Here is a 25,593-nt window from a genome sequence, read left to right as displayed (position 1 = left end):
GCTACACGTCTTTCCCCAGTAGCACTTTGTGCTTTGTAATTTCACTACAGACTGTACTGTATAATTACTTGCTCCGTCATTGATTCAATCCAGCTCCTACCCCAGGGCCTTTGCACTTGCTCGTCCCTCTGCCTGGCATGACCTTCCCCCAGACATCAGCACAGCTAACGCCCTCACCTCGTCCAAGTCTTTCTTCAAATGTCACCTTCTGGGTGGGGACTCATCAACAACCCTATTTAAACTGCAGTCCCCCCCCCCAACCCCCAGCCCCACACTCCCTAAGCCCCTTCTCTGGGGATGACTGTCTTCTGACTTACCATTTATTTATGTTATTTGTCTTGTTCAGTGTGTCTCTCCCTCTCTACAATGTCATGCCACAGAGCCAGGAACTTTTGCCTGTTTGTTCACTGTTGTATCCCCAGTCCCTAGGGTAGAGCTGGCACAGAGTAGCACCTGATACGTCGGTTGAGGGAATAAGCGAATGCAGTATAATATTTCTAGGCAGGGCCAACCTACCGTGCACAGTGGGCGGAGTGCAGAGCACACAGTGCTTTTAGCGATCCTCAAATATGGGTTCATGTCTTTTAAAATCAGAAGGGGGGGGGAAGAACTCTTAGGCCAAGGGAAATGTTTTAATATACAGTATTAATATAGTAATATATTCATCTTTAAACTAACACAGCTGTAAAATAAAATTATATATATAATAATATAAAATTATTATATATTATACATAATTATAATATATAATATACAATTATAATATATTATATATATTTAATATATATAATTTATATATATATATATATATATATATATATTTTTTTTTTTTTTAATGGAGAAAGGGGTCCACCAAGGCCAGAACGCCTCAGGCCGCGGAAGTCTTAGCGGGCCTGTTTCTGGAGCTTTCCTTGCAGACTCTGCCGGCCTTTAAACTTCGGGAGGAGGAGCGGCTGGCGAGGGGTGGGGGCCCTGCGCGGGGTCCAGCGCCTCCGCGGCGGACTGCAGGGCGGTGCCGCTTTAAGGATGCTCTGCGGGTACCGGCCGTAGGCGGCGAGGATGAAGCCTGGCGAGGATGCAGCCTGTGACGTCACGGCCCCGCCCCGCGGGGTGATGCTGCAGGAGCAGCGGCGGGCCGGGGGCGGCCGGGCCGGGACCCGAGCTGCGAACGGGGCAGGCAGGACCCCGGCCTCGGAAAGGGATGTCTCCTGGCTGGACCCACAGGTACCTCCATTTCCTCCTGTGCCCTCCGCACGGCTTCCCGGCTCTGTGCTGGCAGCGTTGCGGCTTAGGCCCCAGGGTAATCAGAGTGCCAGGATTGGGACTGGAGGTTGGCACCGAGACCTTTGTTCCTCTTGGATGTCTAATTAATTGAACTGTCAGTGGAGCCCACGTCTCGCCCCCTGAGTGCAGAACTCTCCCGCCCTGAGAAGGGTAGCAGTTGGGTGACAGATTTATTTCACATTTGCAAGGAAAGAGATCAAACACTGGAATTTGCCCCAGGCTTAAGCTCTGCTTATTGGTGCCGGGAGGCCTGTTCCCAGGTCACCTGGGCAGGTGTCATCAGCTTCCGGTTCACCTCCCGCCAGAGGCTTAACGAATGCTCTGGATGGCTGGGGCCCTGGTATAATCTCTCTCAGCATCCCAGGATTAAGCTTATGAGGAGCACCAGGATTCCTGCTTTCTTGGCAAGGGTAACATGCTGAGGCTGAAACGGGAGGGTTGTAGCAGTTCCGTTCATCCTGTCCTCGACAAGTGGTTTGTGGGGTTACCATAATGTTTTTGTTTTTTCAGCTTTTATAGGGAAGTAGAACCAGGTGCTGATCAAAGTTCAATGCGTGCCTCACCAGGGGTTTGGGGATCAATTGGCTGTCAGGTAGGGGCCAGATTGCCACAGATCAAAAGTGAGAAGTGGGTGACATACAATCGAGCAACTAGCTGATTAAATACATCCTCTGAAGTCCACAGAGCCCTTTACTGGTCTGGGAAGATTTCCTTAAAGTATTAACTTTGAGAATTGGTAGAAGGAAGAGCGGGGAAGGGCTGTGGCCCCATGTCACCCCACAGTTGGAAGCCTGGTTTCACGTAGAGAAATGAGGAAATGAGTTGAGGTCAGCGTGGGGTGATTTTAAGCATTCGAATTACATGGACATTGTTTATTTTTATTAATCAATTGCTGCTTAGTCATCCCATAACACAATTTGAAGGATTCATTCCTTGAAACATCCTCTGTATTCTAGAAGCCCAGTGAACCCAGCATATAACTTGTGGGGTCCAGGAATATGTGCACATTTTTGGGGGGCTGAGTAAATGGTAATACAGTGTGATCGAGATGGTCTGATGAATATTTGTATTAGTGTATTAAAATTCTATTGTACTAGTTTACATTTTACTTTCTTTTTTTATAACATTCAAAAGTGAATTTTAAATAGTCCTTAGAATAAACTTTCGTGGACAGCTTTTAATATATGTATTTTTACATAAAAGTGGTAATCCTGATCCCCCAAACTTGAAGGGGAAGCCTTAGTGAAGACTCCGTTCAAGCCCAGGTTTAATTCGGTTTAGATGTGTGTCGGTGGGGGGTGTAGGATGGGGGCGGTGAGGGTCTCACTTTTGCTCGGACAGGCTGCAGGCTGTGCTTTAAAGCTGGAGGTGGTGGGCAGGTGATGGTGAAGTTGTCACATCACAGGTAGAGACATGGACTATTTACATAGTCCATTTTAAGTGGGTCAAAAATCCTCCCTTTTCAAAAATATACTTCTGCCTGATGCTGTGTAAGGCTAAAATTCTTCCAAATGGGGCCCGTGGTTCTTCATTCTAAAATGAAAGGGAAGGTTTCTAACGCGTGTTCACGTAAGTTCACTTTATGGGGGTAAAATGCCAATAGGAAAGAGAGGCGTCGTGTGCCTGAAGGGGCAGGTAGAGAGGCACAGAGGGAGTTAGCCACAGAGGCAGGTGCGGGGCTGTGACCAGACAGGTGAAGTCAGGTTAAGCTCTCTGACACACCTGGGCTAAGGTCTTCCTTCTGACTTCTAAGGAGACAGTCTTATTATGCGCTGTTCCAGCGGGTCCTCTATTTCTATGATCTTAATGAATGAAGCTCCAGGGACAGCTAACAACCACCTGGGTTTTTGAAGGCAAGACCAGCCCATTTTTCTCGAGCATTTACTATGTACAAGGGCCTGAGTGAGACCTGTGAGAACATAAACAAGATGCTTAGCTTAACATTTTTTTTAAATTTTTTAAAATCTTGACTTAATCTTCATAAGTGGATTATGTTTTTAATGAAGTATTACTTGTCTGCATAGTTCTTAGGTACCTCTGCTCTTGTTGTAGAGGAGAGCATGGGATTTTTTTTAAGGTCATAAGATAAACCTTTTCTAGAAGCGAGAGCAGAGTGATTCGCTGGTTTTGTCATTCCCTGTCATCTTGGTGTGAAATCTACCTCTTACCAAGTCTTCCTGGTCAACTAATCCCTTCTTGATGGGTTCATCTCTCATCACCACATCGCCACTGTGCCCAGCTGGTGCACAGAGCTCCTTTGCATGGGTGGGTCCCACTGCTTAGCATGTCTTTCCTCCACTGTTGCACCTAACTTGAGGGCAAGAACTATGTCCTTCTTTTATCTCTATAAATTCAGTGTCTTGGTATTCAGTACTCAGCCAAATGGGAGGATGGGTGGGTAGGGGGGCAAGTGGAAGGATGGATGGATGGATGGATGGATGGATGGATGGATGGATGGATGGATATTTGAAAGAGTGGATGGGTAGACGGGTAGGTTGGGTAGATTAGAGGATGGGTGGTGGATATGTATATGGATGGGTGGGTGGGTGGGAAGATGGGTAGATGGATGGATGGATGGATGGATGGATGAATGGATGGGTGGGTGGATGGATGGATGGATGGGTGGATGGATGGATGGATGATGGATGTGTGGGTGGGTTGATGGATGGAGGGATGGAGGGATGGAGGGATGGGTGGATGGGTGGGTGGATGGAGGGATGGAGGGATGGATGGATGGATGGATGGATGGATGGATGGATGGATGGATGGATGGGTGGATGGATGGATGGATGGGTAGATGGATGGATGGATGGATGGATGATGGATGGATGGATGGATGGATTGGTGGATGGATAGTTTGTTGTGTTAACATGATGTTCTGAATCCTGCTGGGACGTCTCTAGAATAAATCATTTCTACCACTGGTGTCTTCTGAAGAGAAGGAAGACAATCCCCGAGTGGGTGGGGTAGTGGGGGAGTTTGGGATGCACATCTGGAGTGATAAGGAATTTCAGAGTGATTCATAAAGAAGTTATCGACTTGCGCGAGTGTGATGGAGGGTGTACAGTAAGTTAAAGTCAGAAATAAGGGTCTCATTTCTAAAGCTTAAAAACTAATTTTGAAAGAAAGCCTCTACTATTTATCTTGGTAAATAACAAGTGTTCTTGTAAGGAAACCTATCAATGTTGGGAATGTCATCTCAGGTTTAGGGCCTACTTCCCAGGAAGGACTCCAAAGGAAACTTAGGCGATTGCTTTTTTGTGATACAGATGGGGTGAGCTGTGTCAGAGAGGTCAAACCCATTGCAGAACTTCCCCTCTCATGTTTTTATCTGTCTCTTTCCCTCTGATCTTAGTAGCTTTCCTCTCCCTGTGCTTAGTAAAATTGACATTGGCTAAAATGCACAGGTCAACATGCTAGAATCTATTCCTTTAATGTTTACAATCCAGATTAATTTCTAAGCAGTGAAAACAGTTGGATGCCCAAGGGCAGGTCTCCGAGTAGCACACACTGTAAACCCCAGGGAGGTGGGGGACGGAGTGGGCGGGAGTGTCTGTGAATTAGCCTACACGCCTGCTAATTCCCTACCCAGGACGAGGGCATAGCGAAAATTCCTCAAAAAAATAATTTGAGGATGGAGGAAAATCTATTTCTCATCCTCCCAGATTCTTTCTGTCCCTCACTTTTTCTTTTTTTTTTTGGTAAACTGTATCCCTATTCAGCGTGTTGCCTATAACAAGCAGGATTCAGGGAGTCGGTTTATTTCTTTAAAGAGAGCATTTCAAACACTATGAAAGTCTCAGTTCTCCTGACTCGACTGAAAATTCATTTGTCCAGCTGATGTCAAAGGAAAAGACTTGAGTTAAACTCATTCAGCTGCTTTTAGGCTTGGCTCCTCCGGCTTAGGGTGGAGAGTAAACCCAGGTGTTAGGGAGGGTGTGACTCTCCATCCCGAGAAGGAAGGGCTGTCCCCTCACCACCTGCAAGCGCTCAGGGTGCCCGTGAGTCCTGTCTCCCCCCAGGGTGCCTGCTCTTCCCCCTCTGCTCCCCTGGGGCCTGCAGGGAAGGGCAAAGTTAGCCCTGGAAATGGGCCGCAGGTCCTCAAATAGCTCGGCATCCTTTGCGGCCTGAGGGCAGCCGTGGGGCGCTTGGTGGCTCCCGCTTCTCGGGGTTGTTTGCTGGACCCTCCCGGCGGAGCCTGCTTGGGGAACCGTCCCCTTGAGTTTCAGCGCAGGGACCTGAAGGACTTGATCCTCTCTCTGGCTCTGGTCTCCTCGGGCAGGTGGGCTGCCCCGATGCGGAAGTGAGGCCCAGGAACACCGTGCATACAGCAGGCGCCGCTCCGGGGGCTCGGCGTCGGCTCTGAGGGTGCCCCGAGTGAGCTCACCTTTCCCACGTGGGCGGGTGAGCGGTGCCGCGGGGGACGGAGGGGCAGAGCCACCGGGACAAGTGAGCTCGCGGGTTGGAGGCCCCGCGGGTGACGGCTGCCCCCGAACGCGCTTTGCCCACAGGACCACCCACCGGCGCCCCCTGTGATGATCCCCCCGGTGAGCAGCGCCCCTCCGGGAGAGGCCCTCTTCCCCTCCTTGACCCCTCAGGACTTCTGGAGGCCCCCGGTCGCCGGCTACTCGGGGTCCATGACCCGGCACATCAGCCACCGGGCCAACAACTTCAAACGACACCCCAAGAGGAGGAAGTGCATCCGGCCGTCGCCACCCCCGCCCCCCAACACCCCGTGTCCAATCGAGCTGGTGGACTTCGGGGACCTGCACCCCCAGAGGTCCTTCCGGGAGCTGCTCTTCAACGGCTGCGTCCTCTTCGGCATCGAGTTCAGCTATGCCATGGAGACGGCGTACGTGACCCCGGTGCTCCTGCAGATGGGCCTTCCCGACCAGCTCTACAGCCTCGTGTGGTTCGTCAGCCCCATCCTCGGTGAGCCGTCGCTCGGCCCGCTGGTGATGGCCTCCGAAACCTTCCCAGAAGCTTCCAGAAACCTCAGTGGAGGCAGCTTGAGGGTCCCCAGGGGACAAGGGAGGGGCCAGAGTAAGCCCCCCAGTGGTGTGGGGCTGTAGCAGAACACAGGTATGGCCGGTCAGACCCCGTATCTTAAGTGACTTTCTCTAAACCAGATTAAGGACCAGACTTCAGCGGACCCCAAGGATTCCACCATCCCGTGCCAGGCTGTGTCATCAGAGGAGCCAAGCAATACAGCTGGGGGTGGCTTGGGTCTGGGAGGTCCTGGCCTTTCTTGGATTCCCAAGAAGGTCATGGCCCCTTCGTGCCTTGTAGGGGCCTAAGTAGAAAATTTAAGGAGAAGCTGGGTGATTCCAAGAGTCTGTTTATCTTTGGTTTTCTAGCTCAGGTTTCTGTTGCTGACTCTGAGTTTCATCATCTTATTCTTTTGACGCCCTGGGGACGTTTGAGTGCAGGTGTTTCAGGAATCTGATGAAGCTGCTTCAGAGTTGGTCCCCAGGTACCATGGGGACCCCAGCAGTGACCACTGACCTGCTCTGTTTCAGGATTCCTACTGCAGCCACTGTTGGGTGCTTGGAGTGACCGATGTACCTCAAGGTTTGGAAGGAGACGCCCTTTCATTCTTGTCCTGGCTATAGGTCTGTTGTTTTGGAATTGAAATAAAATGGAAAAAAGAAAAAAGGCCCCAACTGCTTCCTCTTAGGAAAATCTAAAAGAGTGTTGACCAAAACAGTTATCCAGATCGTGTCACTGGTGTGGTGGCGGGGAGCGCCCTGTAATCCCGTCTGGGTTAACTGGAAAATATCTCATTTTGATCACTTTTTAAACATGAGTTAATAAGGGAGTTCCTTGGTGGCCTAGTGGTTAGGATTCCGGGCTTTCACTGCCATGGGCCTGGCTCAATCCCTGGTTGGGGAGCTGAGATCCCGCAAGCTGCATAGCACGGCCAAAAAAAAAAAAAAAAGTTAATAAAGTCTATATCATTCCTGCTATGCTTGATGAAATAAAAACCCTGATCCAAGTGCTTAAGATTTGATTAAAAAGGAGTTCTTGGGCCCCTAAAGATGCCAGCCGGAAGTGGTGGCCGCCAGGGCCGGCAGGGCTGCGCTTCCCCGGTGACTTTGTTCTCCATCCCCAGGCGCGTTGCTGGGCCTCTCACTCTTGCTCAACGGCAGGGACATTGGGACGGCGCTGGCTGACACGGCCCACGACCACAAGTGGGGTATCCTGCTCACCGTGTGCGGCGTGGCGCTGATGGACTTCAGCGCGGACTCGGCCGATAGCCCCAGCCACGCGTACATGATGGACGTGTGCAGCCCCGCCGATCAGGACCGGGGCCTGACCATCCACGCCCTCCTGGCAGGTAAGGTTCTGTGCAACGGGGACAAAATTCAAAGACGTGGGCGAGCACAGAAGTGCTTGAGAGTGCGTGTCTCAAACGACATATATCAACGGTACACATATTATATACCATAATATCTATATTTTAATCTATATTTCTTTTTTTATCGAAGTATAGTTGATTTACAATGCTGTGTTAGTTTCAGGTGTACAGCAAAAGTGGTTCAGTTATATATATATATTCTCTTTCAGATTCTTTACCCTTATAGGTTACTACAATATATTGAGTAGAGTTCCCTGTGCTATGCTGTAGGTCCTTGTTGTTTATCTATTTTATATATAGGAGTGTGTACATGTCAATCCCAAACTCCTAATTTAGCCCTGCTCCCTCCTTCCCCTTCAGGAGCCATAAGTTTGTTTTCTATGTCTGTGGGTCTACTTCTGTTTTGTAAATAAGTTCATTTGTATCATTTTTTTTTTAATATTCCACATATAAGCGATATCATATGATATTTGTCTTTGGCTTACTTCACTTTGTATGATCATCTCTAGGTCCATCCATGTTGCTGTAAATGGCATTATTTCATTCTTTTCTATGGAAGATATCGTTGACATATATGCATATATGTGTGTATATAGCTCTGTATGTGTGTATATAACCGTGTGTAAATAGTGTTATACATCGTTGATTCTCGTTATTCGGGTAGTTGTGTCATTCAAAGGTGTCACAAGCTCTGAATTAGCCAACCTCGAATCGTGGCCCATGGAGACATACAGGGTTAGGTTCCTGCGAACCTCTGGCCACATCATTTTTGTCAACGGATCAATACATAACCTTGTTCCATGTGTTTCTGTTTAAAGACATCTTATTTAGTATATGTCACGGATTCATTAACATTGAACTCACGGCCAGCAGCACTATGACTCATGTCCGAACGAAGCTCGTCTAACTCACATATTTTCCCCATAAGACACATGGCGGGCTCCGGGCACTTGGGAACCCTAGACAGCGGTAGCGCTACACTTGCGGGCTGTCAAGTAAACAGCGTGTCACCCAAAAAAAAGCACAAAAGTGCAAATATGTAGCACCCACATAGACTATGAAAAGGATGGTTGTTGACAGTGTGAGAGTTGAAGCAAGAAGGCAGAACATCACTGTGGAAAGTCTTAGCCGGGACCGTGTGTGTCGGGCGACTCTTTCACTGCTCTGGGAATTCCCTGGTGGTCCAATGGTTAGGACTTGGCGCTTTCACTGCTGTGGCACGGGTTCAATCCCTGGTCGGGGAACTAAGATCCCACAAGCCGGGCAAAAAAAATTTTTTTTCATTGCTCTGCACGTATCCGAGAGTGATTGCGCGTTACATATGTATTTATTGGGGTTACAAATCAATTTTACTGAGTAGGTAAATTTGAAATATGGAATCCGTGAATAATGACAATTGACTGTGTGCACACACACACACACACCCCTGTGCTGTGCTTGATGCCAGACATGAGAAACATTCCCACTGAAGTCAGGAAGGAGGCAGGAATGACCACCAAGGGGAGGGGTGCTGGGGGAGGGCTTGACTGCGAGTGTGGGATTAGCAGACGCAAACTATTATATATAACATGGATAAATGACAAGGCCCTACCGTACAGCACAGGGAACTATATCCTATATCCTGTGATAAACCATGATGGAAAAGAAGATGAAAAAGAATATATGCATAACTGAATCACCTTGCTGTATAGCAGAAATTAACACAACACTGTAAATCAACTATACTTCAATAAAATTGAAAGAAAAAAGAAAAAAAATAAAGAGTCTGTGCTTGGACTTCCCTGGTGGCACAGTGGTTAAGAACCCACCTGCCAATGCAGGGGACACGGGTTCGAGCCCTGGTCCAGGAAGATCCCACATGCCGCGGAGCAACTAAGCCCGTGAGCCACAACTACTGAGCCCACATGCCACAACTACAGAAACCCATGTGCCTAGAGCCCGTGCACCGCAATGAAGAGTAGCGCCCGCTCACCGCAACTAGTGAAAGGCCGCGCACAGCAACGAAGACCCAAGGCAGCCAAAAATATAAATAAGTAAATAAATAAATAAATAAAATTAAAAAAAATAAAACAAACAAAACCTTCAAAGGAATCAACTGCAAAACAGTAAGAGAATTCAGTATGATGTTTGCTTATCAAAGTATCATATAAAAATCAATACCTCTAGCGTTTGTATATAAAACAATTATCTTGTTCCAAAATAAAATGGAAGTAAACAATCCCATTTAAAATAGCAATGGAAAAGATTTCTAAAAATCCAGGGAAAGAGATCATATGTGTAGGACCTGTATGAAGAGGCAGGGGGTGCCCAGGAGCTGAAATCTGGAATCGGTTTTGTGCTTTTCCTCCTGTTCATGGTGGGACTTTAGGCAACTGCTTGGCCTCTCCAAGCCTCAGTCGCTTCTTCTAGAAAACGTCGTTGTTCATCTCTCTTTACAATCCCGTATGCACGTGGGTCCAGGGAGCTTCTGCGTGGGTCCAGGCAGGCAGGAGTTTGGAGGGTCGGAACAAGGAATTAGTTTTTTATCTTATATAGAGAGTCCCCAACTTATGATGGTTTGACTTACGATTTTTTTGCCTTGACAAAAGATATGCACATTCAGTAGAGACTGTACTTTGAATTTGAAGTTTCCTGGGCTAGCGATATGCAGTCCGATCCTCTCTTGTGATGCTGGGCGGCGGCTCCCGTTCACCCCCATGACCTCGAGGGTCAACAACCCTACACTGACCACCGTTCTGTTTTTCACTTTCAGGACAGTCATCAGTCAATTACATGAGACAGTCAACACTTTATTGTAAAATAGGCTTTGTGTTAGATGCTTTGGCCCAGCTGTAGGTTAATGGAAGTGATCTGAGCATGTGTAAGGTAGGTGGGGCTAAGCGATGATATTCAGTAGGTTAGGTGTATTCAGTGCATTTTCTTTTTTTTCCCCTTTTTAAAGAATTGACGTATAGTTGATTTGTTATAGTTATAGTTGTTTTGTTAGTTTGTTATAGTTGTTGTGTTAGTTTCTGGTGTACAGCAAAGTGAATCAGTTATACATATATTTATATATACATATATTCTTTTTCAAATTTTTTTCCCTTATAGATTTTTACAAGATATTGAGTATAGTTCCCTGTGCTATACAGTAGGTCCTTGTTGGTTATCTATTTTATATATAAGAATGTGTATTAAATGCATTTTCATCTTACGATATTTTCAACTTACAATGGGTTTATCAGGATGTAATTCTGCAGTAAGTACATGAAGATCTGTACTCTTCTGAATTGGTTTTTTTTTTTCCTCTTTTAAAATTGTGTTAAAATACACATGACATAAAATTTACCATCTTAGCCACTTTTAAGTGTACAGTTCTGTGATACTTTCACACTGTTGTGTAGCCATCACCGCCATCCATCCCCATAATGCTTTTCATCTTGTAAAACTGAAACCCTATAACCATTAGATAATAACCCCCCAATCTCCCCTCCTCCAGCCCCTGGCAACCACCATTCTACTTTCTGTCTCTACAAATTTGACTGCTCTAAGGAACCGATGTGAGCGGAATCAAACATTATTTGTCTTTGTGGCAGGCTTATTTCACTGAGTATAATGTCCTCGAGGTTCATCCATGTTGTAGCGTATGTTAGAATTCCTTACTCTTTTAAGACTGAATAGTATTTCATTGCATTTATACACCACACTGTGCTTACCCATTCATCCTTTGATGGACACTTGGGTTGCTTCTTAGCTATTGTGAATAATGCTGCTGTGAACATGGGTGTACAAACATCTCTTCAAGACCCTGCTTTCAGTTCTTTTGGGGCCTCTACCCAGAAGTGGAATTGCTGGTCAGACGGTAATTCTATTTTTAGTTTTTGGGGAGCCTCCTTATTGTTTTCCACAGCAGCTGCACTATTTTACATCCCCACCAACACTGCACAAGGGCTCCAATCTCTCCACTTCCTGGTCAACTTACTGTTTTCTGGGTTTTTAAAGATTGTTCGATAGTAGCCATCCTAATGCATGTGAGATTGTATCTCACTGCGGCTCTGATTTGCATTTCCCTAATGATCGGTGATGTTGAGCATTTTTCCATGTGCTTGTTGCCATGCGTCTATCATTGGAGAAATGTTTACTCAAGTCCTTTGCCCATTGTTTGAATCAGGTTGTTTGTTTCTTTGCTGTTGAGTATAGTTCCTCGACTGTGCAAATGTATCGCTTCGATCATTTAAAAAAAAAATAGTTCATAAAGTTCTCGCAAATCTGACCTTGATTAAGGGTCACCAAACTGCAGCTGTGTCTTCAGAAGGAGTGGGGGAAGCTAATTAGGACCATGAATGTGGAAAGTTAAGAATAATAAAGCCGGCCGGGGAGTGGGGCGGGTGGCGGCTGGATATGAGATTAAGAGGCCCGTAAGAAGTGTCTGGAACAAATGAAGTTCTACAGGAAGCCATTAAATAACGAGATTCAGGGTCATGTCCCCCCACAGGGACACGTGGAAGGTTGGGCTGAACGTGTCCGAGTCCAGGCCTTTCCACAGGCGATTCTGTTGAAAAGGCCAACTCCTGACATGGCTGGGTCTCCCCAGGTGGAGGGGAGGGAGGGCCCATGCTGGTCGGATGCAGGTTCCCCTGCATCGCCAAGAGTAAACCAAGAGTTTTATCATCGCAACCAGTAGCCTGGTCAGAATATAGCTGGACTCAAAATAGAAAAGCACCTAAGATGCGTGATGGGGCTGCGAAGGGGCTGGGCGGGCGGAGCCCTGGCGGCCTGGCCTTTCTCTTGCCATTGGAAGCCCAGCGCTGGGCAGGAGGAAACGGCAATTTCTGGAGGTGAGAATGTCTTTTGCCACTGGCCGGGCACCATGCGGCATCACCTACCTTTTCATGCTGTGCTGTGTGAACCATTGGCTGTTTGCTGGGTCCCTGAGGCCGTGGAATCAGTGAGCGGGATCAGAGGAAAGGACCAGATTCTTACAGCCCTCCTGTTCCCTGATGGCTCCAGGGCCCGGAGAGCTGCCACCAGGGGTGACCCATTAGGGATGACTTTCTTTCTTTCTTTTTTTTTTTTTAAATAAATTTATTTATTTTATTTTATTTTGGGTCGCGTTGGGTCCTCGTTGCTGCGCGCGGGCTTTTCTCTAGTTGCGGCGAACGGGGGCTACTCTTCGTTGTGGTGCTCAGGCTACTCATTGCGGCGGCTTCTCTTGTTGCAGAACGCAGGCTCTAGGCGTGCAGACTTCAGTAGTTGTGGCACATGGGCTCAGTAGTTGTGGCTCGCAGGCTGTAGAGTGCAGGCTCAGTAGTTGTGGCACACGGGCTCAGTAGTTGTGACGCACGGGCTTAGTTGCTCTGCGGCATGTGGGATCTTCCCAGACCAGGGCTCGAACCCGTGTCCCCTGCATTGGCAGGCGGATTCTTAACCACTGCGCCACCAGGGAAGCCCAGGGGTGACTTTCTTAATGGTGGTCAGGACCAAGGATGATGTCGCCAGGTGAGCAAGACAGGGGTGGCCACACAAATTCCCGCGTGGTCTGTGTGCTGGGGACCAGGTCTCCCGTGTTTACACAGCACTGAAGCTGGGGGAGGGGCGGGACTCCAAGGGGACAGGTGACCCAGCGTCGACACTTACTTTCGGTCTTCCTAAGATGCTGTGTGCAGAGGGGACCAGAGTGTGGGTAGGTGGTCATCATGCCCTGGCAGACGGCCCTCAAGGGCAGGGGACCAGGTCCCCCAGGGTCCCCCTGGAAATCCCATTCTCTTCTCCTTTTCTTTGGGGTGTAGGTGGGACAGATAATACATCTGGGTCCTTGGGGTGGATTTTACAAGTTAAGTAAGGAAGCGAACACCTTCCCCAGGGGCTTTCTTCCACCCCCCACCCTGCCCTGCTTCTCTCCCCAGGTCTCGGAGGAGGGTTCGGATATGTGGTCGGGGGGATCCACTGGGATGAAACCGGCTTCGGGAGAGCCCTGGGCGGGCAGCTGCGGGTCATCTACGTCTTCACGGCCGTCATCCTGAGCACCACCACCGTCCTGACCCTGGTCAGCATCCCCGAGAGGCCCCTGCGGCCCCCGGGCGAGAAGAGGCCGGCCATGAAGAGCCCCAGCCTCCCGCTGCCTCCCTCCCCTCCTGTCCTGGGTGAGGAGGGCGCCCCCTGCCCGCCGGCCGCCGGCCTCCACGCCAGCCTCTCCAGCCCCATCTCCCCGCTGAGCCCCCTCACGCCCAAGTACGGCAGCTTCATCAGCAGGGACAGCTCTCTGACGGGCATCAGCGACTTCGCCTCGTCCTTCGCCGCGTCCAGCATAGACGGCGTCCTCATCGACTGCTTCACGGGCGGCCACGACGGCCACCTGGCCATGCCCGGCAGCGCCCCAAGGCAGGCCGTCAGCGTCAGCTTCCCCCGGGCCCCCGATTGCTTCTGCCACCGGGACCGCGGCCTCGGGGACCGGAGGGACGTCGCCCTGGCCACCGGCCCCGACGGGAACGTGCTGAGGGTGGGCTCCTTGGACACCTCCAAGCCGCGGTCGGCTGGCATCCTAAAGAGACCCCAGACCCTGGCCATCCCGGACGCCGCCGGGGGAGGTGGCCCCGACAGCAGCAGGAGAAGGAACGTGACCTTCAGTCAACAGGTAAAAGCAAACGCCGGGGGGCCAGGGGAGGGGGGAGCCAGGGGTCCCAGGGCTCAGCCAACCAGCGGTCGGCACTGGGCGTGGTCCCCCCTCGTCAGATGATCTGGAAGGAGATTCCCGGCCCATGTGGGCCTATCAGTCAGAAAGGACTTGGGTCGAATAGATGGGCCTCAGGGACACCCCCATTCTCACATCCTCATCCTCTTCAGCCTGTCAGAGCCGGGATTCTGGGCCCGACGTGAGCCCACAGATGCATTCAGGGTCTCTGTCAGGGGTCGCACTTTAAGACGCTGGCCACGGCAAAGGGGTGGCTCTTTTAAACACCCTTACATTTGCCCAGGGGTAAGCCGGTGAGTTTGTTGCAGCATCATGTGTATTGCGGTCATTCCTGGTCTTTTCCCCGCCGCGTCCGGCCCACGTTGGCCGTGTGCACGCAGTGCCAACTGAGCTAAGTCCTCCTGAAGGACAGAAACAAAACATAAACCCTGGCGGCTGTTTCTGGGGCCTCCTTCCCTCCCCAGGTGGGCAACCTTAACCAACCAGCCCAGAGGCTGTCAATACTCTGGATCCCAAAGGGCGCAGGCGTGTTCTGGGAAGGAGAGAACCTTCCGGAAGGCTGTCTGTGTTGTATGTACGTTGGCTGGAAGGCCACAGACTGACATGTGGGATTTTAGCTGCTTTCAGAGTCCGTGATCTTGGAAGAGGCTACTTTATACTAAAGAGAGTTATTCTCTCATTTAAAGTAGACGCGAGGGCCTCCCTGCCCTCAGGGGCTTTCAGGGGATGGAGTTTCCTGAGCAGAAAGCCTGTGACCCTTGTTCAACCCCCACAGGCCCCCAGGGGGGCAGTTCTGAAGGCGGGTGACCTGGACATGCCCCTTGGACACGGCTGCCACGTGGCCGTGTCTCCCGTGAAGCAGGCCCCGCTCTGCCGGCCCGACCCTCCGTCAGACATCCCCACCCACGCTCCCGTGCCTAGGAAGACCCCCCTGATTTCGTGGGAGGCTGACATTGGGAGATGGCCGCGCACGTTCGCTTCGTTGTTAAATTCTGAAGCTTCACCGCGCCTCCTTTGTGCTACCGCGAACCGGTCTTAGGGCCACTTCTATCGTGTCTTAAACTCAATGTCATCCCATCTCGAGGAAGCGCTCTGCACAGGTGGGTGAGCCCTGCAGGGAAGAATCCAGGTCCCCGTGGGTGGCACCCACAAGCTCAGATCTGGAAAGCGTTTGAAGAACTGAAAATCACCGGAAGAAATCCCATCATTGGCAAAGGAAAGCCACTTCTCGGATTGCTCGAGTCAAGGGCATGTCATCATCCTCACTCCTGATGACAGCAGAGCAGGTCATCAAGCCTTTTGTCAACACTGGGTCATCCTGTCCTGTCTCCCAAAATTCCACCTGGCTTCTAGATACAGTCCTTAAATTCTGGTTGAAAAATCTCTTTTTAATCCTTTTAAAACTTTCCATTATCGAATCAGTTTTGGAGGAAAGTAAAGTTCATGAGCTAAATATACACATCTGGGCTCAGTGGGGACATAGGTGTCAGTCAAAGTCTTCCTCCGGCAGCTGTGGGTGACAAGCTCTGTTGATGCAGCTGCCCTTGGAACCGGCATCGTGGGCTGTTCCCTTCCTTTTCATTCACCCACCCGGAACGTCCAGGTGCCGACCCAGCACAGGCTCCCGCGTGGACCCAGAGTAAGGCATCTTCTCCTCTCTTGAGATGTCTAGCTCCCAAAGGCATCGGTTCTCCTGGCTGCTGTCTGCACCCCCAGCCCAGGCGGGGCCGCGGTGCGGCAAGGCCTTGTCATTCCGGGAGCAGGCAGCAAACTGAGCCAGTGAGCGTATTTGTCGATGGAGTTGCCCTGACAGATGCCGGTGACGTGGAGCTGCCTGCGTGCCCGGCTCCCCGCACGGGCTCTGTTGGCCGCTCTAACCCCTGTGTAGGAAGGAGTCCATCTGTCCAGATGCCCAGTCACCTTGGAATCAGTCTTTTACATCCTCTCTTATAGAAAAGATGAGACTTCGTAATGTCTGAATTTCAACTGACCCGTATTTCTTTTCTTTCAAACGTATTCCACGTTTGGTGAGGCCTTAGCTTACTCTCTGTGGCCCAAAGGCAGGCACCGCGAAGGGAACTTCTATTCTCAGCCGCTCCCGTCTCTGAAGAGACGCCTTAAAGTCATTTCTCTCTTTCGGGTGGTGTTTGGTGCCCCGTTCTCACCATCCAGGAAGACAAACCCTCCCGGCCTCTGGGTTTGTGTTTCTGATTCACTTTCTCATCGAAGCAAAACACACGCTTCCGAGGGGTGCCTGGGGTTTGAAGCCCTGAGGAGGGACTTTTGGGGGCTTCCCTTGCAGGTGGCCAATATTTTACTGAATGGCGTGAAATACGAGAGCGAGCTGACGGGCCCCAGCGAGCCGTCGGGGCAGCCGCTGTCCATGAGGTACCTCTGCTTCACCATCTGCAACATGCCCAAGGCCCTGCGCCACCTCTGCGTCAACCACTTCCTGGGTGAGCTCGCGGCGAAGCCTCCCGCGTGTCCTGTGCCCCTCGGGTGGCCCTGCGTGAGGGGCGAGGCTCCGGATGCCCAGAGGCCTCTCCCCTCCACTCGGCCTCCCCAGGCGTCACCAGGGGCAGGACGAGGTGGGGACGGGCGCAGCGGGGTGGCAGCGGGGAGGGCTTTTCTCCGGGAAGAGCCGGGTCTCCACGGAGCCCAGATCCTCAGGACCAAAAGCTCTTCGGGTAACTCACAATTAAGGGGGACGTCACTCTCCCACTGGTGGGACTTGTGTCTTAAGCCAGTTTGGACCCCTCACGCTTAGAGCTGAGACGTAAACACACACAGACACACACGTCTGGTGCTGGTCTCACGTTCACAGGCTCGGCTTTCGAATGACTACCGAGAAGCCCCAGCTTGCGTTCCATTCCCTTCGGTGTCTCTTTGCTGTTGGGTTGTTGACCATCTGAGGATGATGAAGAATCTGAGATAATCTAGGCTCTCAAACATTGTGGGATGTAAATCAGAATGACCTTCTAGAAGGCAATTTGGCAACAGGCAAGAATCTTAAAAATGCCCATCACCTTTATCCCAGAGATCCTACCTATTTGGTGTTCTTTGCAAGGATGTAGTCAGAGGTTTTATCACGAATACACGTGTGAGGTATTTATCACAGCACAACTCATGTTAGCCAAAGACTGGGATGGGGGAAAGGGTAAATGTCCAACAATGGGAAGATGGATCCACACTGTGAAATATTTTGCTGCCATTAAGATGGGGCTGTTTAAGAATATTTAATGGCATAGGGAGCATGCATGATAATTACTGGGGTTCAAGAGACCCCATAAATACCACCTCCTTCCTCTATAAAAGAGGAAATGCACGTGGAAATCAGAGGAAGGAGCACTGTGGTTTTCTAGGTAACAGAGCAAATTAGATCTCTATCAGCACTTGCCCTTCCTAATGTATTTCTCCCAGGTAAACGGGTAACCCCCTGCCCCCGCACTGTGGCTGGAGCCCCACTGGCATTTTCTCGCCTCCCGTGCAGAGGAGGGGGAAACAGGAGGAGCTGAGGGTTAGCTTTCCTCCTGGCAATAACGTCCAGAGAAAGAACAGAATACAAAACCTTCATGCGACAGAGCCTATGTTACAAGAATGTATATTTTAAAAAGACGGGTAGGAAACCTACAAAATTTTAACAGCGGTAAAGTCATGTCTGCATGGTGAAGCTATAGGTAATTCCTTCTTTAAGTTTTGAATCGACAAAACTCACGGGCTCCTTCGGTCATCGGTCAAAACCACTTGCTGGCGGAGGAGGGGCCACGCGCCAGCACCTGCCCAGCGGTCACCAGCCCTTCTCCCCTCCCAGGGTGGCTCTCCTTCGAGGGGATGCTGCTCTTCTACACGGACTTCATGGGCGAGGTGGTATTTCAGGGGGACCCCAAGGCCCCGCACACGTCGGAAGCGTATCAGAAATACAACAGCGGGGTCACCGTGGGCTGCTGGGGGATGTGCATCTACGCCTTCAGCGCTGCCTTCTACTCAGGTACCGGTGGGCTGGGCTCAGCGGGGCGGGGCATCCGTGGGAGTGATAGTGGCCCTCAGCAGGGTGGCTGGTACCCGTTCAGTGAAGGAAGGTTGTATCTTTACAGCTGCAGACACAGCATCCCAATTTGGGGGGAGACAGCGCTGTTCTTTTCTCCGTTGTTCAGCGACCCGTCATCAGGGGTCAGCTGGGGACGCTGCCTGGTGCCGCGCGGCGGGGCAGGGCCGGGTGGGGACGGGCGTGTGTCTGGCCCAGAGTAAGCAGCTGGCCAGGGGGGGTCAGGCCCGTAAGCGAGGGGCACATGGGGGCCCAGGGACAGACCACGAGGTCACCCCCGGGTGGGTGTGCCATCCACCTGCCACCCCTACCCCATCCTTCCCATGTCGATTCTCGTGGTGGCTGGTCCAGAGGGAGGGAGGGTGCAGGTGAGACCGGGGGGGCAGCTAGAACGAGGCTGTGAAACACGTGGGGTGGGTGCGGGGAGGCCGAGATGACCCTGAGGTTTGACTCTGGGTGCCCCACGGACCTAGGACGCTGTGCTGAGTGCCTGTGGGTGCCGGGGCGTCCCAGTGGTGGCCTAGCTGGCGGTGCACGGCCCCCAAACTTCATCTCAGGGGTCCGGCCTCTTGGCCTTTCCGGCCACAGGCTCCCGTGGGGCGACCCGGCGCTGCCCTCGAGGCGTGATGACCACGTGGGGCCGAGTTCCAGTAAAACTTCGCTGATGTTCACGGGGATTCGGATCTTGTATGATTTTCGTGTGCCACAAAATATCTGTCTTCTTTGGACTTGTTTTAAACATTTAAAAATGTGAAAACCGTTCTTAGCTCCGGGTGGTACAAAAACAGGCTGCAGCCCAGACTCAAGCTGACGGCTGCAGACTGTGGACCCCGTTAGCGAGCTCCAGCCGCGCAGTCAGGACCGTGACTTTTGTAGGAGGTCGAGGGACCATATTAAGAAAGAATTTCTAGGCTCTTGCTGGCGGACCCCGGCGGGCCTGGGTGTTTGGTGGCACCAGGACGTGGGGAAGCGGCCCCGGGGTATTTGACTCCGGTAAGGGGCGTCATGCGGAGCCCGAGCTGCCAGGCCCCTCAGGGTCCTTAGACACTGGCCGGCCGGGGTGGGGCTCTAGGTGTCCTCGTGTTAGGAGAGCGACAGGAGCACTACGATTTGTGCAACAACTCAGGGTTCAGCCGCAAACCCTAAACTCTCGAGCCTCTTTGATCTTGCCACCCAAAGACCCCTTCACCTGCTGCAGCACTTGGTGGCCTCCCCTGGGTGTGAAGGGGGCCACCCCAGGTCCTGCCGCCCATCTGGACAACCCCATCAGTGGTCCCTTGGCTCCCCGGGGCCCCCGCTCGGGTCTCCCGGTCAGGGGCGAGCCGCCTGCCGGCCTGGTGGGCAGCCTGGGGCCCCGGGCGGGGCGCTGCTCACCTTCCTTTCTGGGTCGCAGCTCTTCTGGAGAAGCTGGAGGAGCGCCTCAGTGTCCGCACGCTGTACTTCATCGCCTACCTGGCCTTCGGCCTGGGGACTGGGCTTGCCACCCTTTCCAGGAACCTCTACGTGGTTCTGTCCCTCTGCATCACCTACGGGATTTTGTTCTCCACGCTGTGCACCCTGCCCTACTCGTTGCTGTGCGATTACTACCAAAGCAAGCAGGTGAGTGCCGGCCTTCTTGCTTCGGGCCCCACGTCCAGGCGACTCTCCACCTGAGCAGGGTCCCGGGACCCGCTGCACCGCTCGGGGCCCCGTTCAAACGGGAAGATTATCAGATGCATCGGCAGAGCATAAAGCCCGGCAGGAAGCTGCCCGCATAAGGAATTGGGCGGCGCTGGGAGAGGTGCAAGGAGAGGGCTCTGCGGGGCTTTGGGGTCAGCTGGGAGCATGTGGGCACCAAAAACCCAGCGGTTGAGGTCAATAATACGTGAATGTGGTTTTTCTGAAAATGAGCATCAATGCCACAAATCCACACTGAGCGAGAGGTTGGGGACTTAAAGACAGGATAAGGGACAGGGCTGAGCCGAGTCCTGGTGGCGTCTGAGGCTAAAGGAAAACTCAGGAAAACGGATCCCGTCTTTATGTCAAATTTTGGTATTTTGTTCAGGGTGGATTTTCCCTTAACGGCTTTATCGAGGCAGAAGTCACCACAATGCCGCGCAGTTCACTCATATCCAGTGTACGATTCAGTGGCTTTTATTGTATTCACACCATCAGTTCTAGAATATTTTCGTCACCCCCAAAAGAAGCCCCCTTCCCGTTGGCCATCACCCCTGCAGCCCTCCCCTCCCCTGGACGTTTCCCGTCAATGGGGTCACGTGATAGGTGGCCTTGTGTGTCTGGCTTCTCCCAGCCTCATGTTTTCGAGGCTTATCCACCCTGTGTAGGAGTGGGTCCCTACCGCCTTCCTTCTTGTGGCCGAATAACGCTCCCATCGTAGATTTTTGGCAGTGACTTTGAGGCGTTACAATACGGCACTAAAAGACCACCTTGACAGCTGCCTTTCCCGCAGCCCCTTTAACTCCGGGCCCCCGGCGCCTCCCCCAGGCCTGGCCCCGGGGGCTGACTCTCCCCCTGGGCGGCGCTCAGGCTGTGCACGTGACCTGCGTGCACGTGACCTGCGCGCACGGTCCCCCTTGTCACTTCCCGGGAGCCCCCTTCACCGGGGTACGCGGATGTGCTGGTTCTCGGTGGAGGGCGGCCCTGCCCCGCGGGAGGGGACGCAGGGCCTTGGGCCACTCGACCAGGCTTGGGTCAGAGCCGGCTGGAAGGCTCGGGCCTCTGAGGCCCGTCAAGTCTTCTGGACACGCGGTCTCTGCTGGGCTGCGGGTCCAGGGCTCCCCTACGACCTCCCCACCGCGGTGGCCCCCACGGGCTGGGCGGGTGTCCCCAGGACTCACGTGACACCCATTCACGGATCACCTCGCCGGTGCTGTGGGAACACAGCCCCGGTTGGGGGGGGTTGTTCAGCAGCGTCCCAGAGGGGAGCACAGCTGCATGTGGGAGGGGGGCCAGGCCGTGCGGGACGCTGGGTGGCGCCATGGGGTGCAGGTGGCCTGTGCTGGGGGCAGAGTCACTCCCGCTGCCACTTGGCAGCTCTGCGCAGAGACCACGTGTCATCTCCGTCCCCCAGCGTGGTGCCGGGTAGGGGCGGAGGGAGCCTGACGTACAAGGTGGAGGCCACAGGCCAGAGGAGCAGCGCTGTAGACCCTGGCGGGATCTCTGAGCGCGACAGGCGTCGTAGCGACAAGGGTTCGGGGAGGGCGGAGCTGGAGCGGAGGAGGCCGGGGCCCTGCAGGCCCTGCATCTCCTTTAGGGGCGGGAGACCCGGAAGAGCCCGCGCCAGCCCCTGCTGGCCGTGGGTTCCTTTTCTTGTCGTCATCTCAGAACACAAATATCATTATAGTCTTGGCCGGGCTCCCTGTGCACGTGGGGCCTGGAGGACGTGAGCTGCTGGGCATGGGTGCCGGGTCCCAGGGCCGCAGGGGGCCTGGTCCGGCTGACGCACATCTCTGGTCAGTTTGCAGGGTCCAGCGCCGACGGCACCCGGCGGGGCATGGGCGTGGACATCTCGCTGCTGAGCTGCCAGTACTTCCTGGCCCAGATCCTGGTGTCCCTGGTGCTGGGGCCTCTGACCTCGGCTGTGGGCAGCGCCAACGGCGTGATGTACTTCTCCAGCCTGGTGTCCTTCCTGGGCTGCTTGTACTCCTCCCTGTTTGTCGTCTACGAAATCCCTCCCAGTGACTCTGCCACTGCCGAGGAGCACCGGCCCCTCCTGCTGAACGTCTGACGTCCAGAGCCATGGCTTCGGCCTCGAGCCTGGGCCGGGGTCGGGAGCAGGCCGGCCGGCGGAAACCCACAGGGCCCTGGTGGGTGGAGGCGTGACAGGTTTCCTGATGGGATGTAAATATGTGATAAATCAATAAACGGCAGCAGCAAAGCCTACGGTTTCCAGTGTGGCTCCCCCGAGGGGTGAGAAGTCACCTGGGGATTGGGCCACTCACCATGGGGACTTGGGGAGGGGGCTGTGAGTGTCATTTATGCATATATATATATATATAAAACCAGCAGCAGCTTTGCACCCCGCCTCCCACCCCTACCCCCTGCCCCGAAGACACCTGGCAATGTCTGAAGATATTTTGGGTTGTCACAACTTTGCTGCTGCCTGGGAGGCTGTAAACACCCTACAGTGAGCAAGATGACCACACACAGCAAAGAATGATCCGGCCCCAAATGTCCACAGTGCTGGCGTGCAGAGAGCCTCTCTAACTGTACGTTGCTTCCCAGAATAGAGTTAGAGCAGACAATGCTTTTGGGTCAGAAGACCTCACACCCATTCAGTCACTCATTTATTCATTCATTCATTCTCCCATCCATCCATTCATCCACACATCTATCCATCCACCCATCCATCCACCCATCCATCCATCCATCCATCCATCCATCCATCCACCCATCCATCCATCTATCCATCCACCCATCCATCCATCCATCCATCCATCCACCCATCCATCCATCTATCCATCCACCCATCCATCCATCCATCCATCCATCCACCCATCCATCCATCTATCCATCCACCCATCCATCCACCCATCCATCCACCCATCCATCCACCCATCCATCCATCCATCCACCCATCCATCCATCTATCCATCCACCCATCCATCCATCCACCCATCCACCCATCCATCCATCCATCCATCCATCCACCCATCCATCCACCCATCCATCCACCCATCCATCCATCCACCCATCCATCCACCCCTCCATCCACCCATCCATCCATCCCTCCATCCATCCATCCATCCATCCATCCACCCATCCATCCATCCACCCATCCATCCACCCCTCCATCCACCCATCCATCCATCCATCCACCCATCCACCCATCCATCCATCCATCCATCCATCCACCCATCCATCCACCCATCCATCCACCCCTCCCTCCATCCACCCATCCATCCATCCATCCATCCATCCACCCATCCATCCACCCATCCATCCATCCACCCATCCATCTACCCATCCATCCACCCATCCATCCATCCATCCATCCATCCATCCACCCTGTAGATACTCATCAAGTGCCCTGGGAGTGGCAGGCCGTGGTAGGTGCTGGGGACCCAACTGTGAGCAACAGGGCTCTGCCCTCATGGAGCTGATGCGACAGGAGGAGAGACAGACAATACACTGATTTCTAGGCCTGAGAACGATGCCAAGAGCTGGGAAGAACACGAGCAGGGTAGGAGGATGGGTGATGGGGTGGGGAGAGAGCTATTCTAGGGAGAATGGGGTTGGTGTGTTCAAGGGACCAAAAGCTCAGATTGTGAAATGCCCCGTAAGGTGGGAACTGCAGAAGGTGGAGCCGATGGCCCTGGTGAACGCCCATCCTGCCCTTGGACTTTACTCGCCCACCCGTGCCCACCATCTTCCAGTGCTCGTTTATGGACCTGGATGAGCCTCCGACTTCCTGAGGGGGTCGAGATCCTTCGCCACGGGGCTTCTCGCCATCTTCCATCAGTGGACACCGCGAGCTGGCTGGGCCCCTTCCTGGTGCACCCCGGCGGGTCCTTTCCCCGTACTGTGCACGCCGAGCAGGGAGGGGTGTGCCCACGCACCGTCGTACCCCCTGCACTGGGCCCTGGTCACTCATACCCTCACTGCACGGTCCCGATGTTTGGGGGACACACAGGACACACTGACCACAAGGCCCAAACAAGCAACAGGGGTCCGGGCCCCTTGCCAGCCCCTGAGGAGAGTCTGGTTTATGGGCAGCTAACGTGTCCCACCATCTTGTCCTGACCAGTTAGGGAGAGTTGGGTGCAAAAACCACAACCCTCTGCAGGGGACTTTGTCCACCTCCCCACATGGGCCACAGCTTTCTCACCTCGTCCACGCTTCCCCCAGACCCGCCTCAGCCACTGTCTGCTGCCCTCCTGGAGTTGAGGGGGCTCCTGTGGGGTCCCTGGGATCCAGGCCCTTTCTCCCTGCCCCCTCCCTGGTCCACGAGCTCGTGTCCGTCTTCCACCCTGTGCTGGGGGAGCTGTAAACAGGTCTGAGCCCCTCTCCTCCCTCTTAACACCTTCCGTAGCTCCCCAGAGCCTAAGAAACCAGGTCTAAGCTACTCACACCCAACCTGGGCCCTGCCCATCTCCCTGAGGCCACCACCCTCTGAGCAACTGCAGCCACCCAGCCCTCTTCAACCACAGACAGACTCTCCGTGGGTGAAGTCCTTCTACCTCTTTCCTGCCCATCGATTTCCGACTCATCAACTAAGATCCGTCTAAAACTCCACCTCCTCTGAGCAGCCCGCCCTGCTTGAGATCAGTGAGGCCTTTCCCCATGGACTCACTGGGTAAATATCATGTCATTTTACCCTTCGTGGTCACGAGGTAAGTGAGGCAGGTCTCATCATCCCCGCTCTATGTGTAGGTGAAGCACAGAGAGGTTCGGTGACTTTTTAAAGTCACACAGCCCCTTTGGGCCTCCTTAAGTCCCATGCTTTCTCTGGGACCCCAGACTCATCCTCCCCACATTTATATTGCTTTAGAAGGCCTTTGGATTTTCTAGAAAACGTGGTGTTCAATGGCTGTCCTTGGCCTGGGCTGTTTTTGCCTAGAATTGTCAAATCTGCAAGAAAGATGAGCAATGGGAGGCCCCTTCTCACTCTTGGCTTGCTGAACCCTGGGCGCTCTTCCTAGAACTTTCTAAGTAAATGAAGAACCCTTTCTCACGAGGGAAGAGTTGTCGTCAGCCTCTTTTTCCTAAGAATCCACTCTGAGTCAGGCGCTGTTCGGGACCAGTGGGCTGAGCAGAGCATCGGGCCGGCTCCAAACAGCTGCCCTGACCTTCCGGTCTGTCCGCAGCAGGTGGCCGTGGACACAACCCCAGGATCCAAATCAGGAAGCCCGGGACTCACCAAGAGCCACAGCCGTTTGACTTCCACATCTCAGAGAACCACTCTCTTGACTTAAAACTCGAGCCGTGACTTAAGACGGTGATGAGAGGGACGGCTGCTCGCCCGTGGCGGGGCTAAGTACATCTCCTCCCTCTGCTGGGAAGGAGGACCTGGGCCCTGAGACGAGCACTAAGTGCTGGCCCAGCTCCCACAGGGTCATGCGCCCGCCCCGCAAGCCTGACCCCCGGCCTGCCTCTGAGCCCCCGGGCCCTTCCCGTGGCCTTGGCTGCCCACCCTCCTGCCTGGCCGTGGCCTCCTGGGTCTTGCTCCCTGGAAGTCCGCCTCGAGGCAGCACGGGGTTCCATCTGTGGACAGAGGACAGGGAGGGAGACCTTTGC

At 53.2% G+C, this 25,593-nt stretch overlaps 1 protein-coding gene across 3 annotated transcripts; it reads left to right on the top strand.

Annotated features, from left to right (window-relative positions):
* The first annotated feature begins 832 nt into the window (after window positions 1–832).
* Window positions 833–22,237, top strand: SLC45A1 (solute carrier family 45 member 1). Of its 3 annotated transcripts, none has more exons than XM_082461175.1 (9): window positions 833–1,224; window positions 5,796–6,216; window positions 6,804–6,896; window positions 7,397–7,621; window positions 13,528–14,255; window positions 16,615–16,768; window positions 18,124–18,300; window positions 19,751–19,956; window positions 21,815–22,237. In XM_082461175.1, the coding sequence occupies exons 1-9, from the start codon at window positions 1,060–1,062 to the stop codon at window positions 22,082–22,084; spliced, it is 2,439 nt and encodes an 812-aa protein (XP_082317301.1). In that variant the 5' UTR covers window positions 833–1,059; the 3' UTR covers window positions 22,085–22,237. The 3 variants fall into 3 exon arrangements, with proteins under 3 accessions (XP_082317301.1, XP_082317302.1, XP_082317303.1); XM_082461176.1 differs by having other exon boundaries at window positions 21,822–22,014; XM_082461177.1 differs by lacking the exon at window positions 833–1,224 and having other exon boundaries at window positions 6,198–6,216; window positions 6,804–6,855.
* Window positions 22,238–25,593: the final 3,356 nt, after the last annotated feature.

This window comes from Balaenoptera physalus (genome assembly GCF_965194825.1).
Source record: "Balaenoptera physalus genome assembly, chromosome: 1".
NCBI lineage: Eukaryota > Metazoa > Chordata > Mammalia > Artiodactyla > Balaenopteridae > Balaenoptera > Balaenoptera physalus.
Note: the sequence above shows the minus strand (reverse complement) of the source record. Positions and strands in the feature narration are given on the sequence as shown.

What these genes read in the sequence shown, in the direction of transcription:
- SLC45A1 (XM_082461175.1), top strand. Translation starts at nt 1,060, where the DNA reads ATGAAGCCTGGCGAGGATGCAGCCTGTGACGTCACGGCCCCGCCCCGC. An exon ending in CATCCACGCCCTCCTGGCAG is followed by an intron (nt 7,622 to 13,527) that starts GTAAGGTTCTGT and finishes TTCTCTCCCCAG; the next exon opens with GTCTCGGAGGAGGGTTCGGA. An exon ending in ATTACTACCAAAGCAAGCAG is followed by an intron (nt 19,957 to 21,814) that starts GTGAGTGCCGGC and finishes ATCTCTGGTCAG; the next exon opens with TTTGCAGGGTCCAGCGCCGA.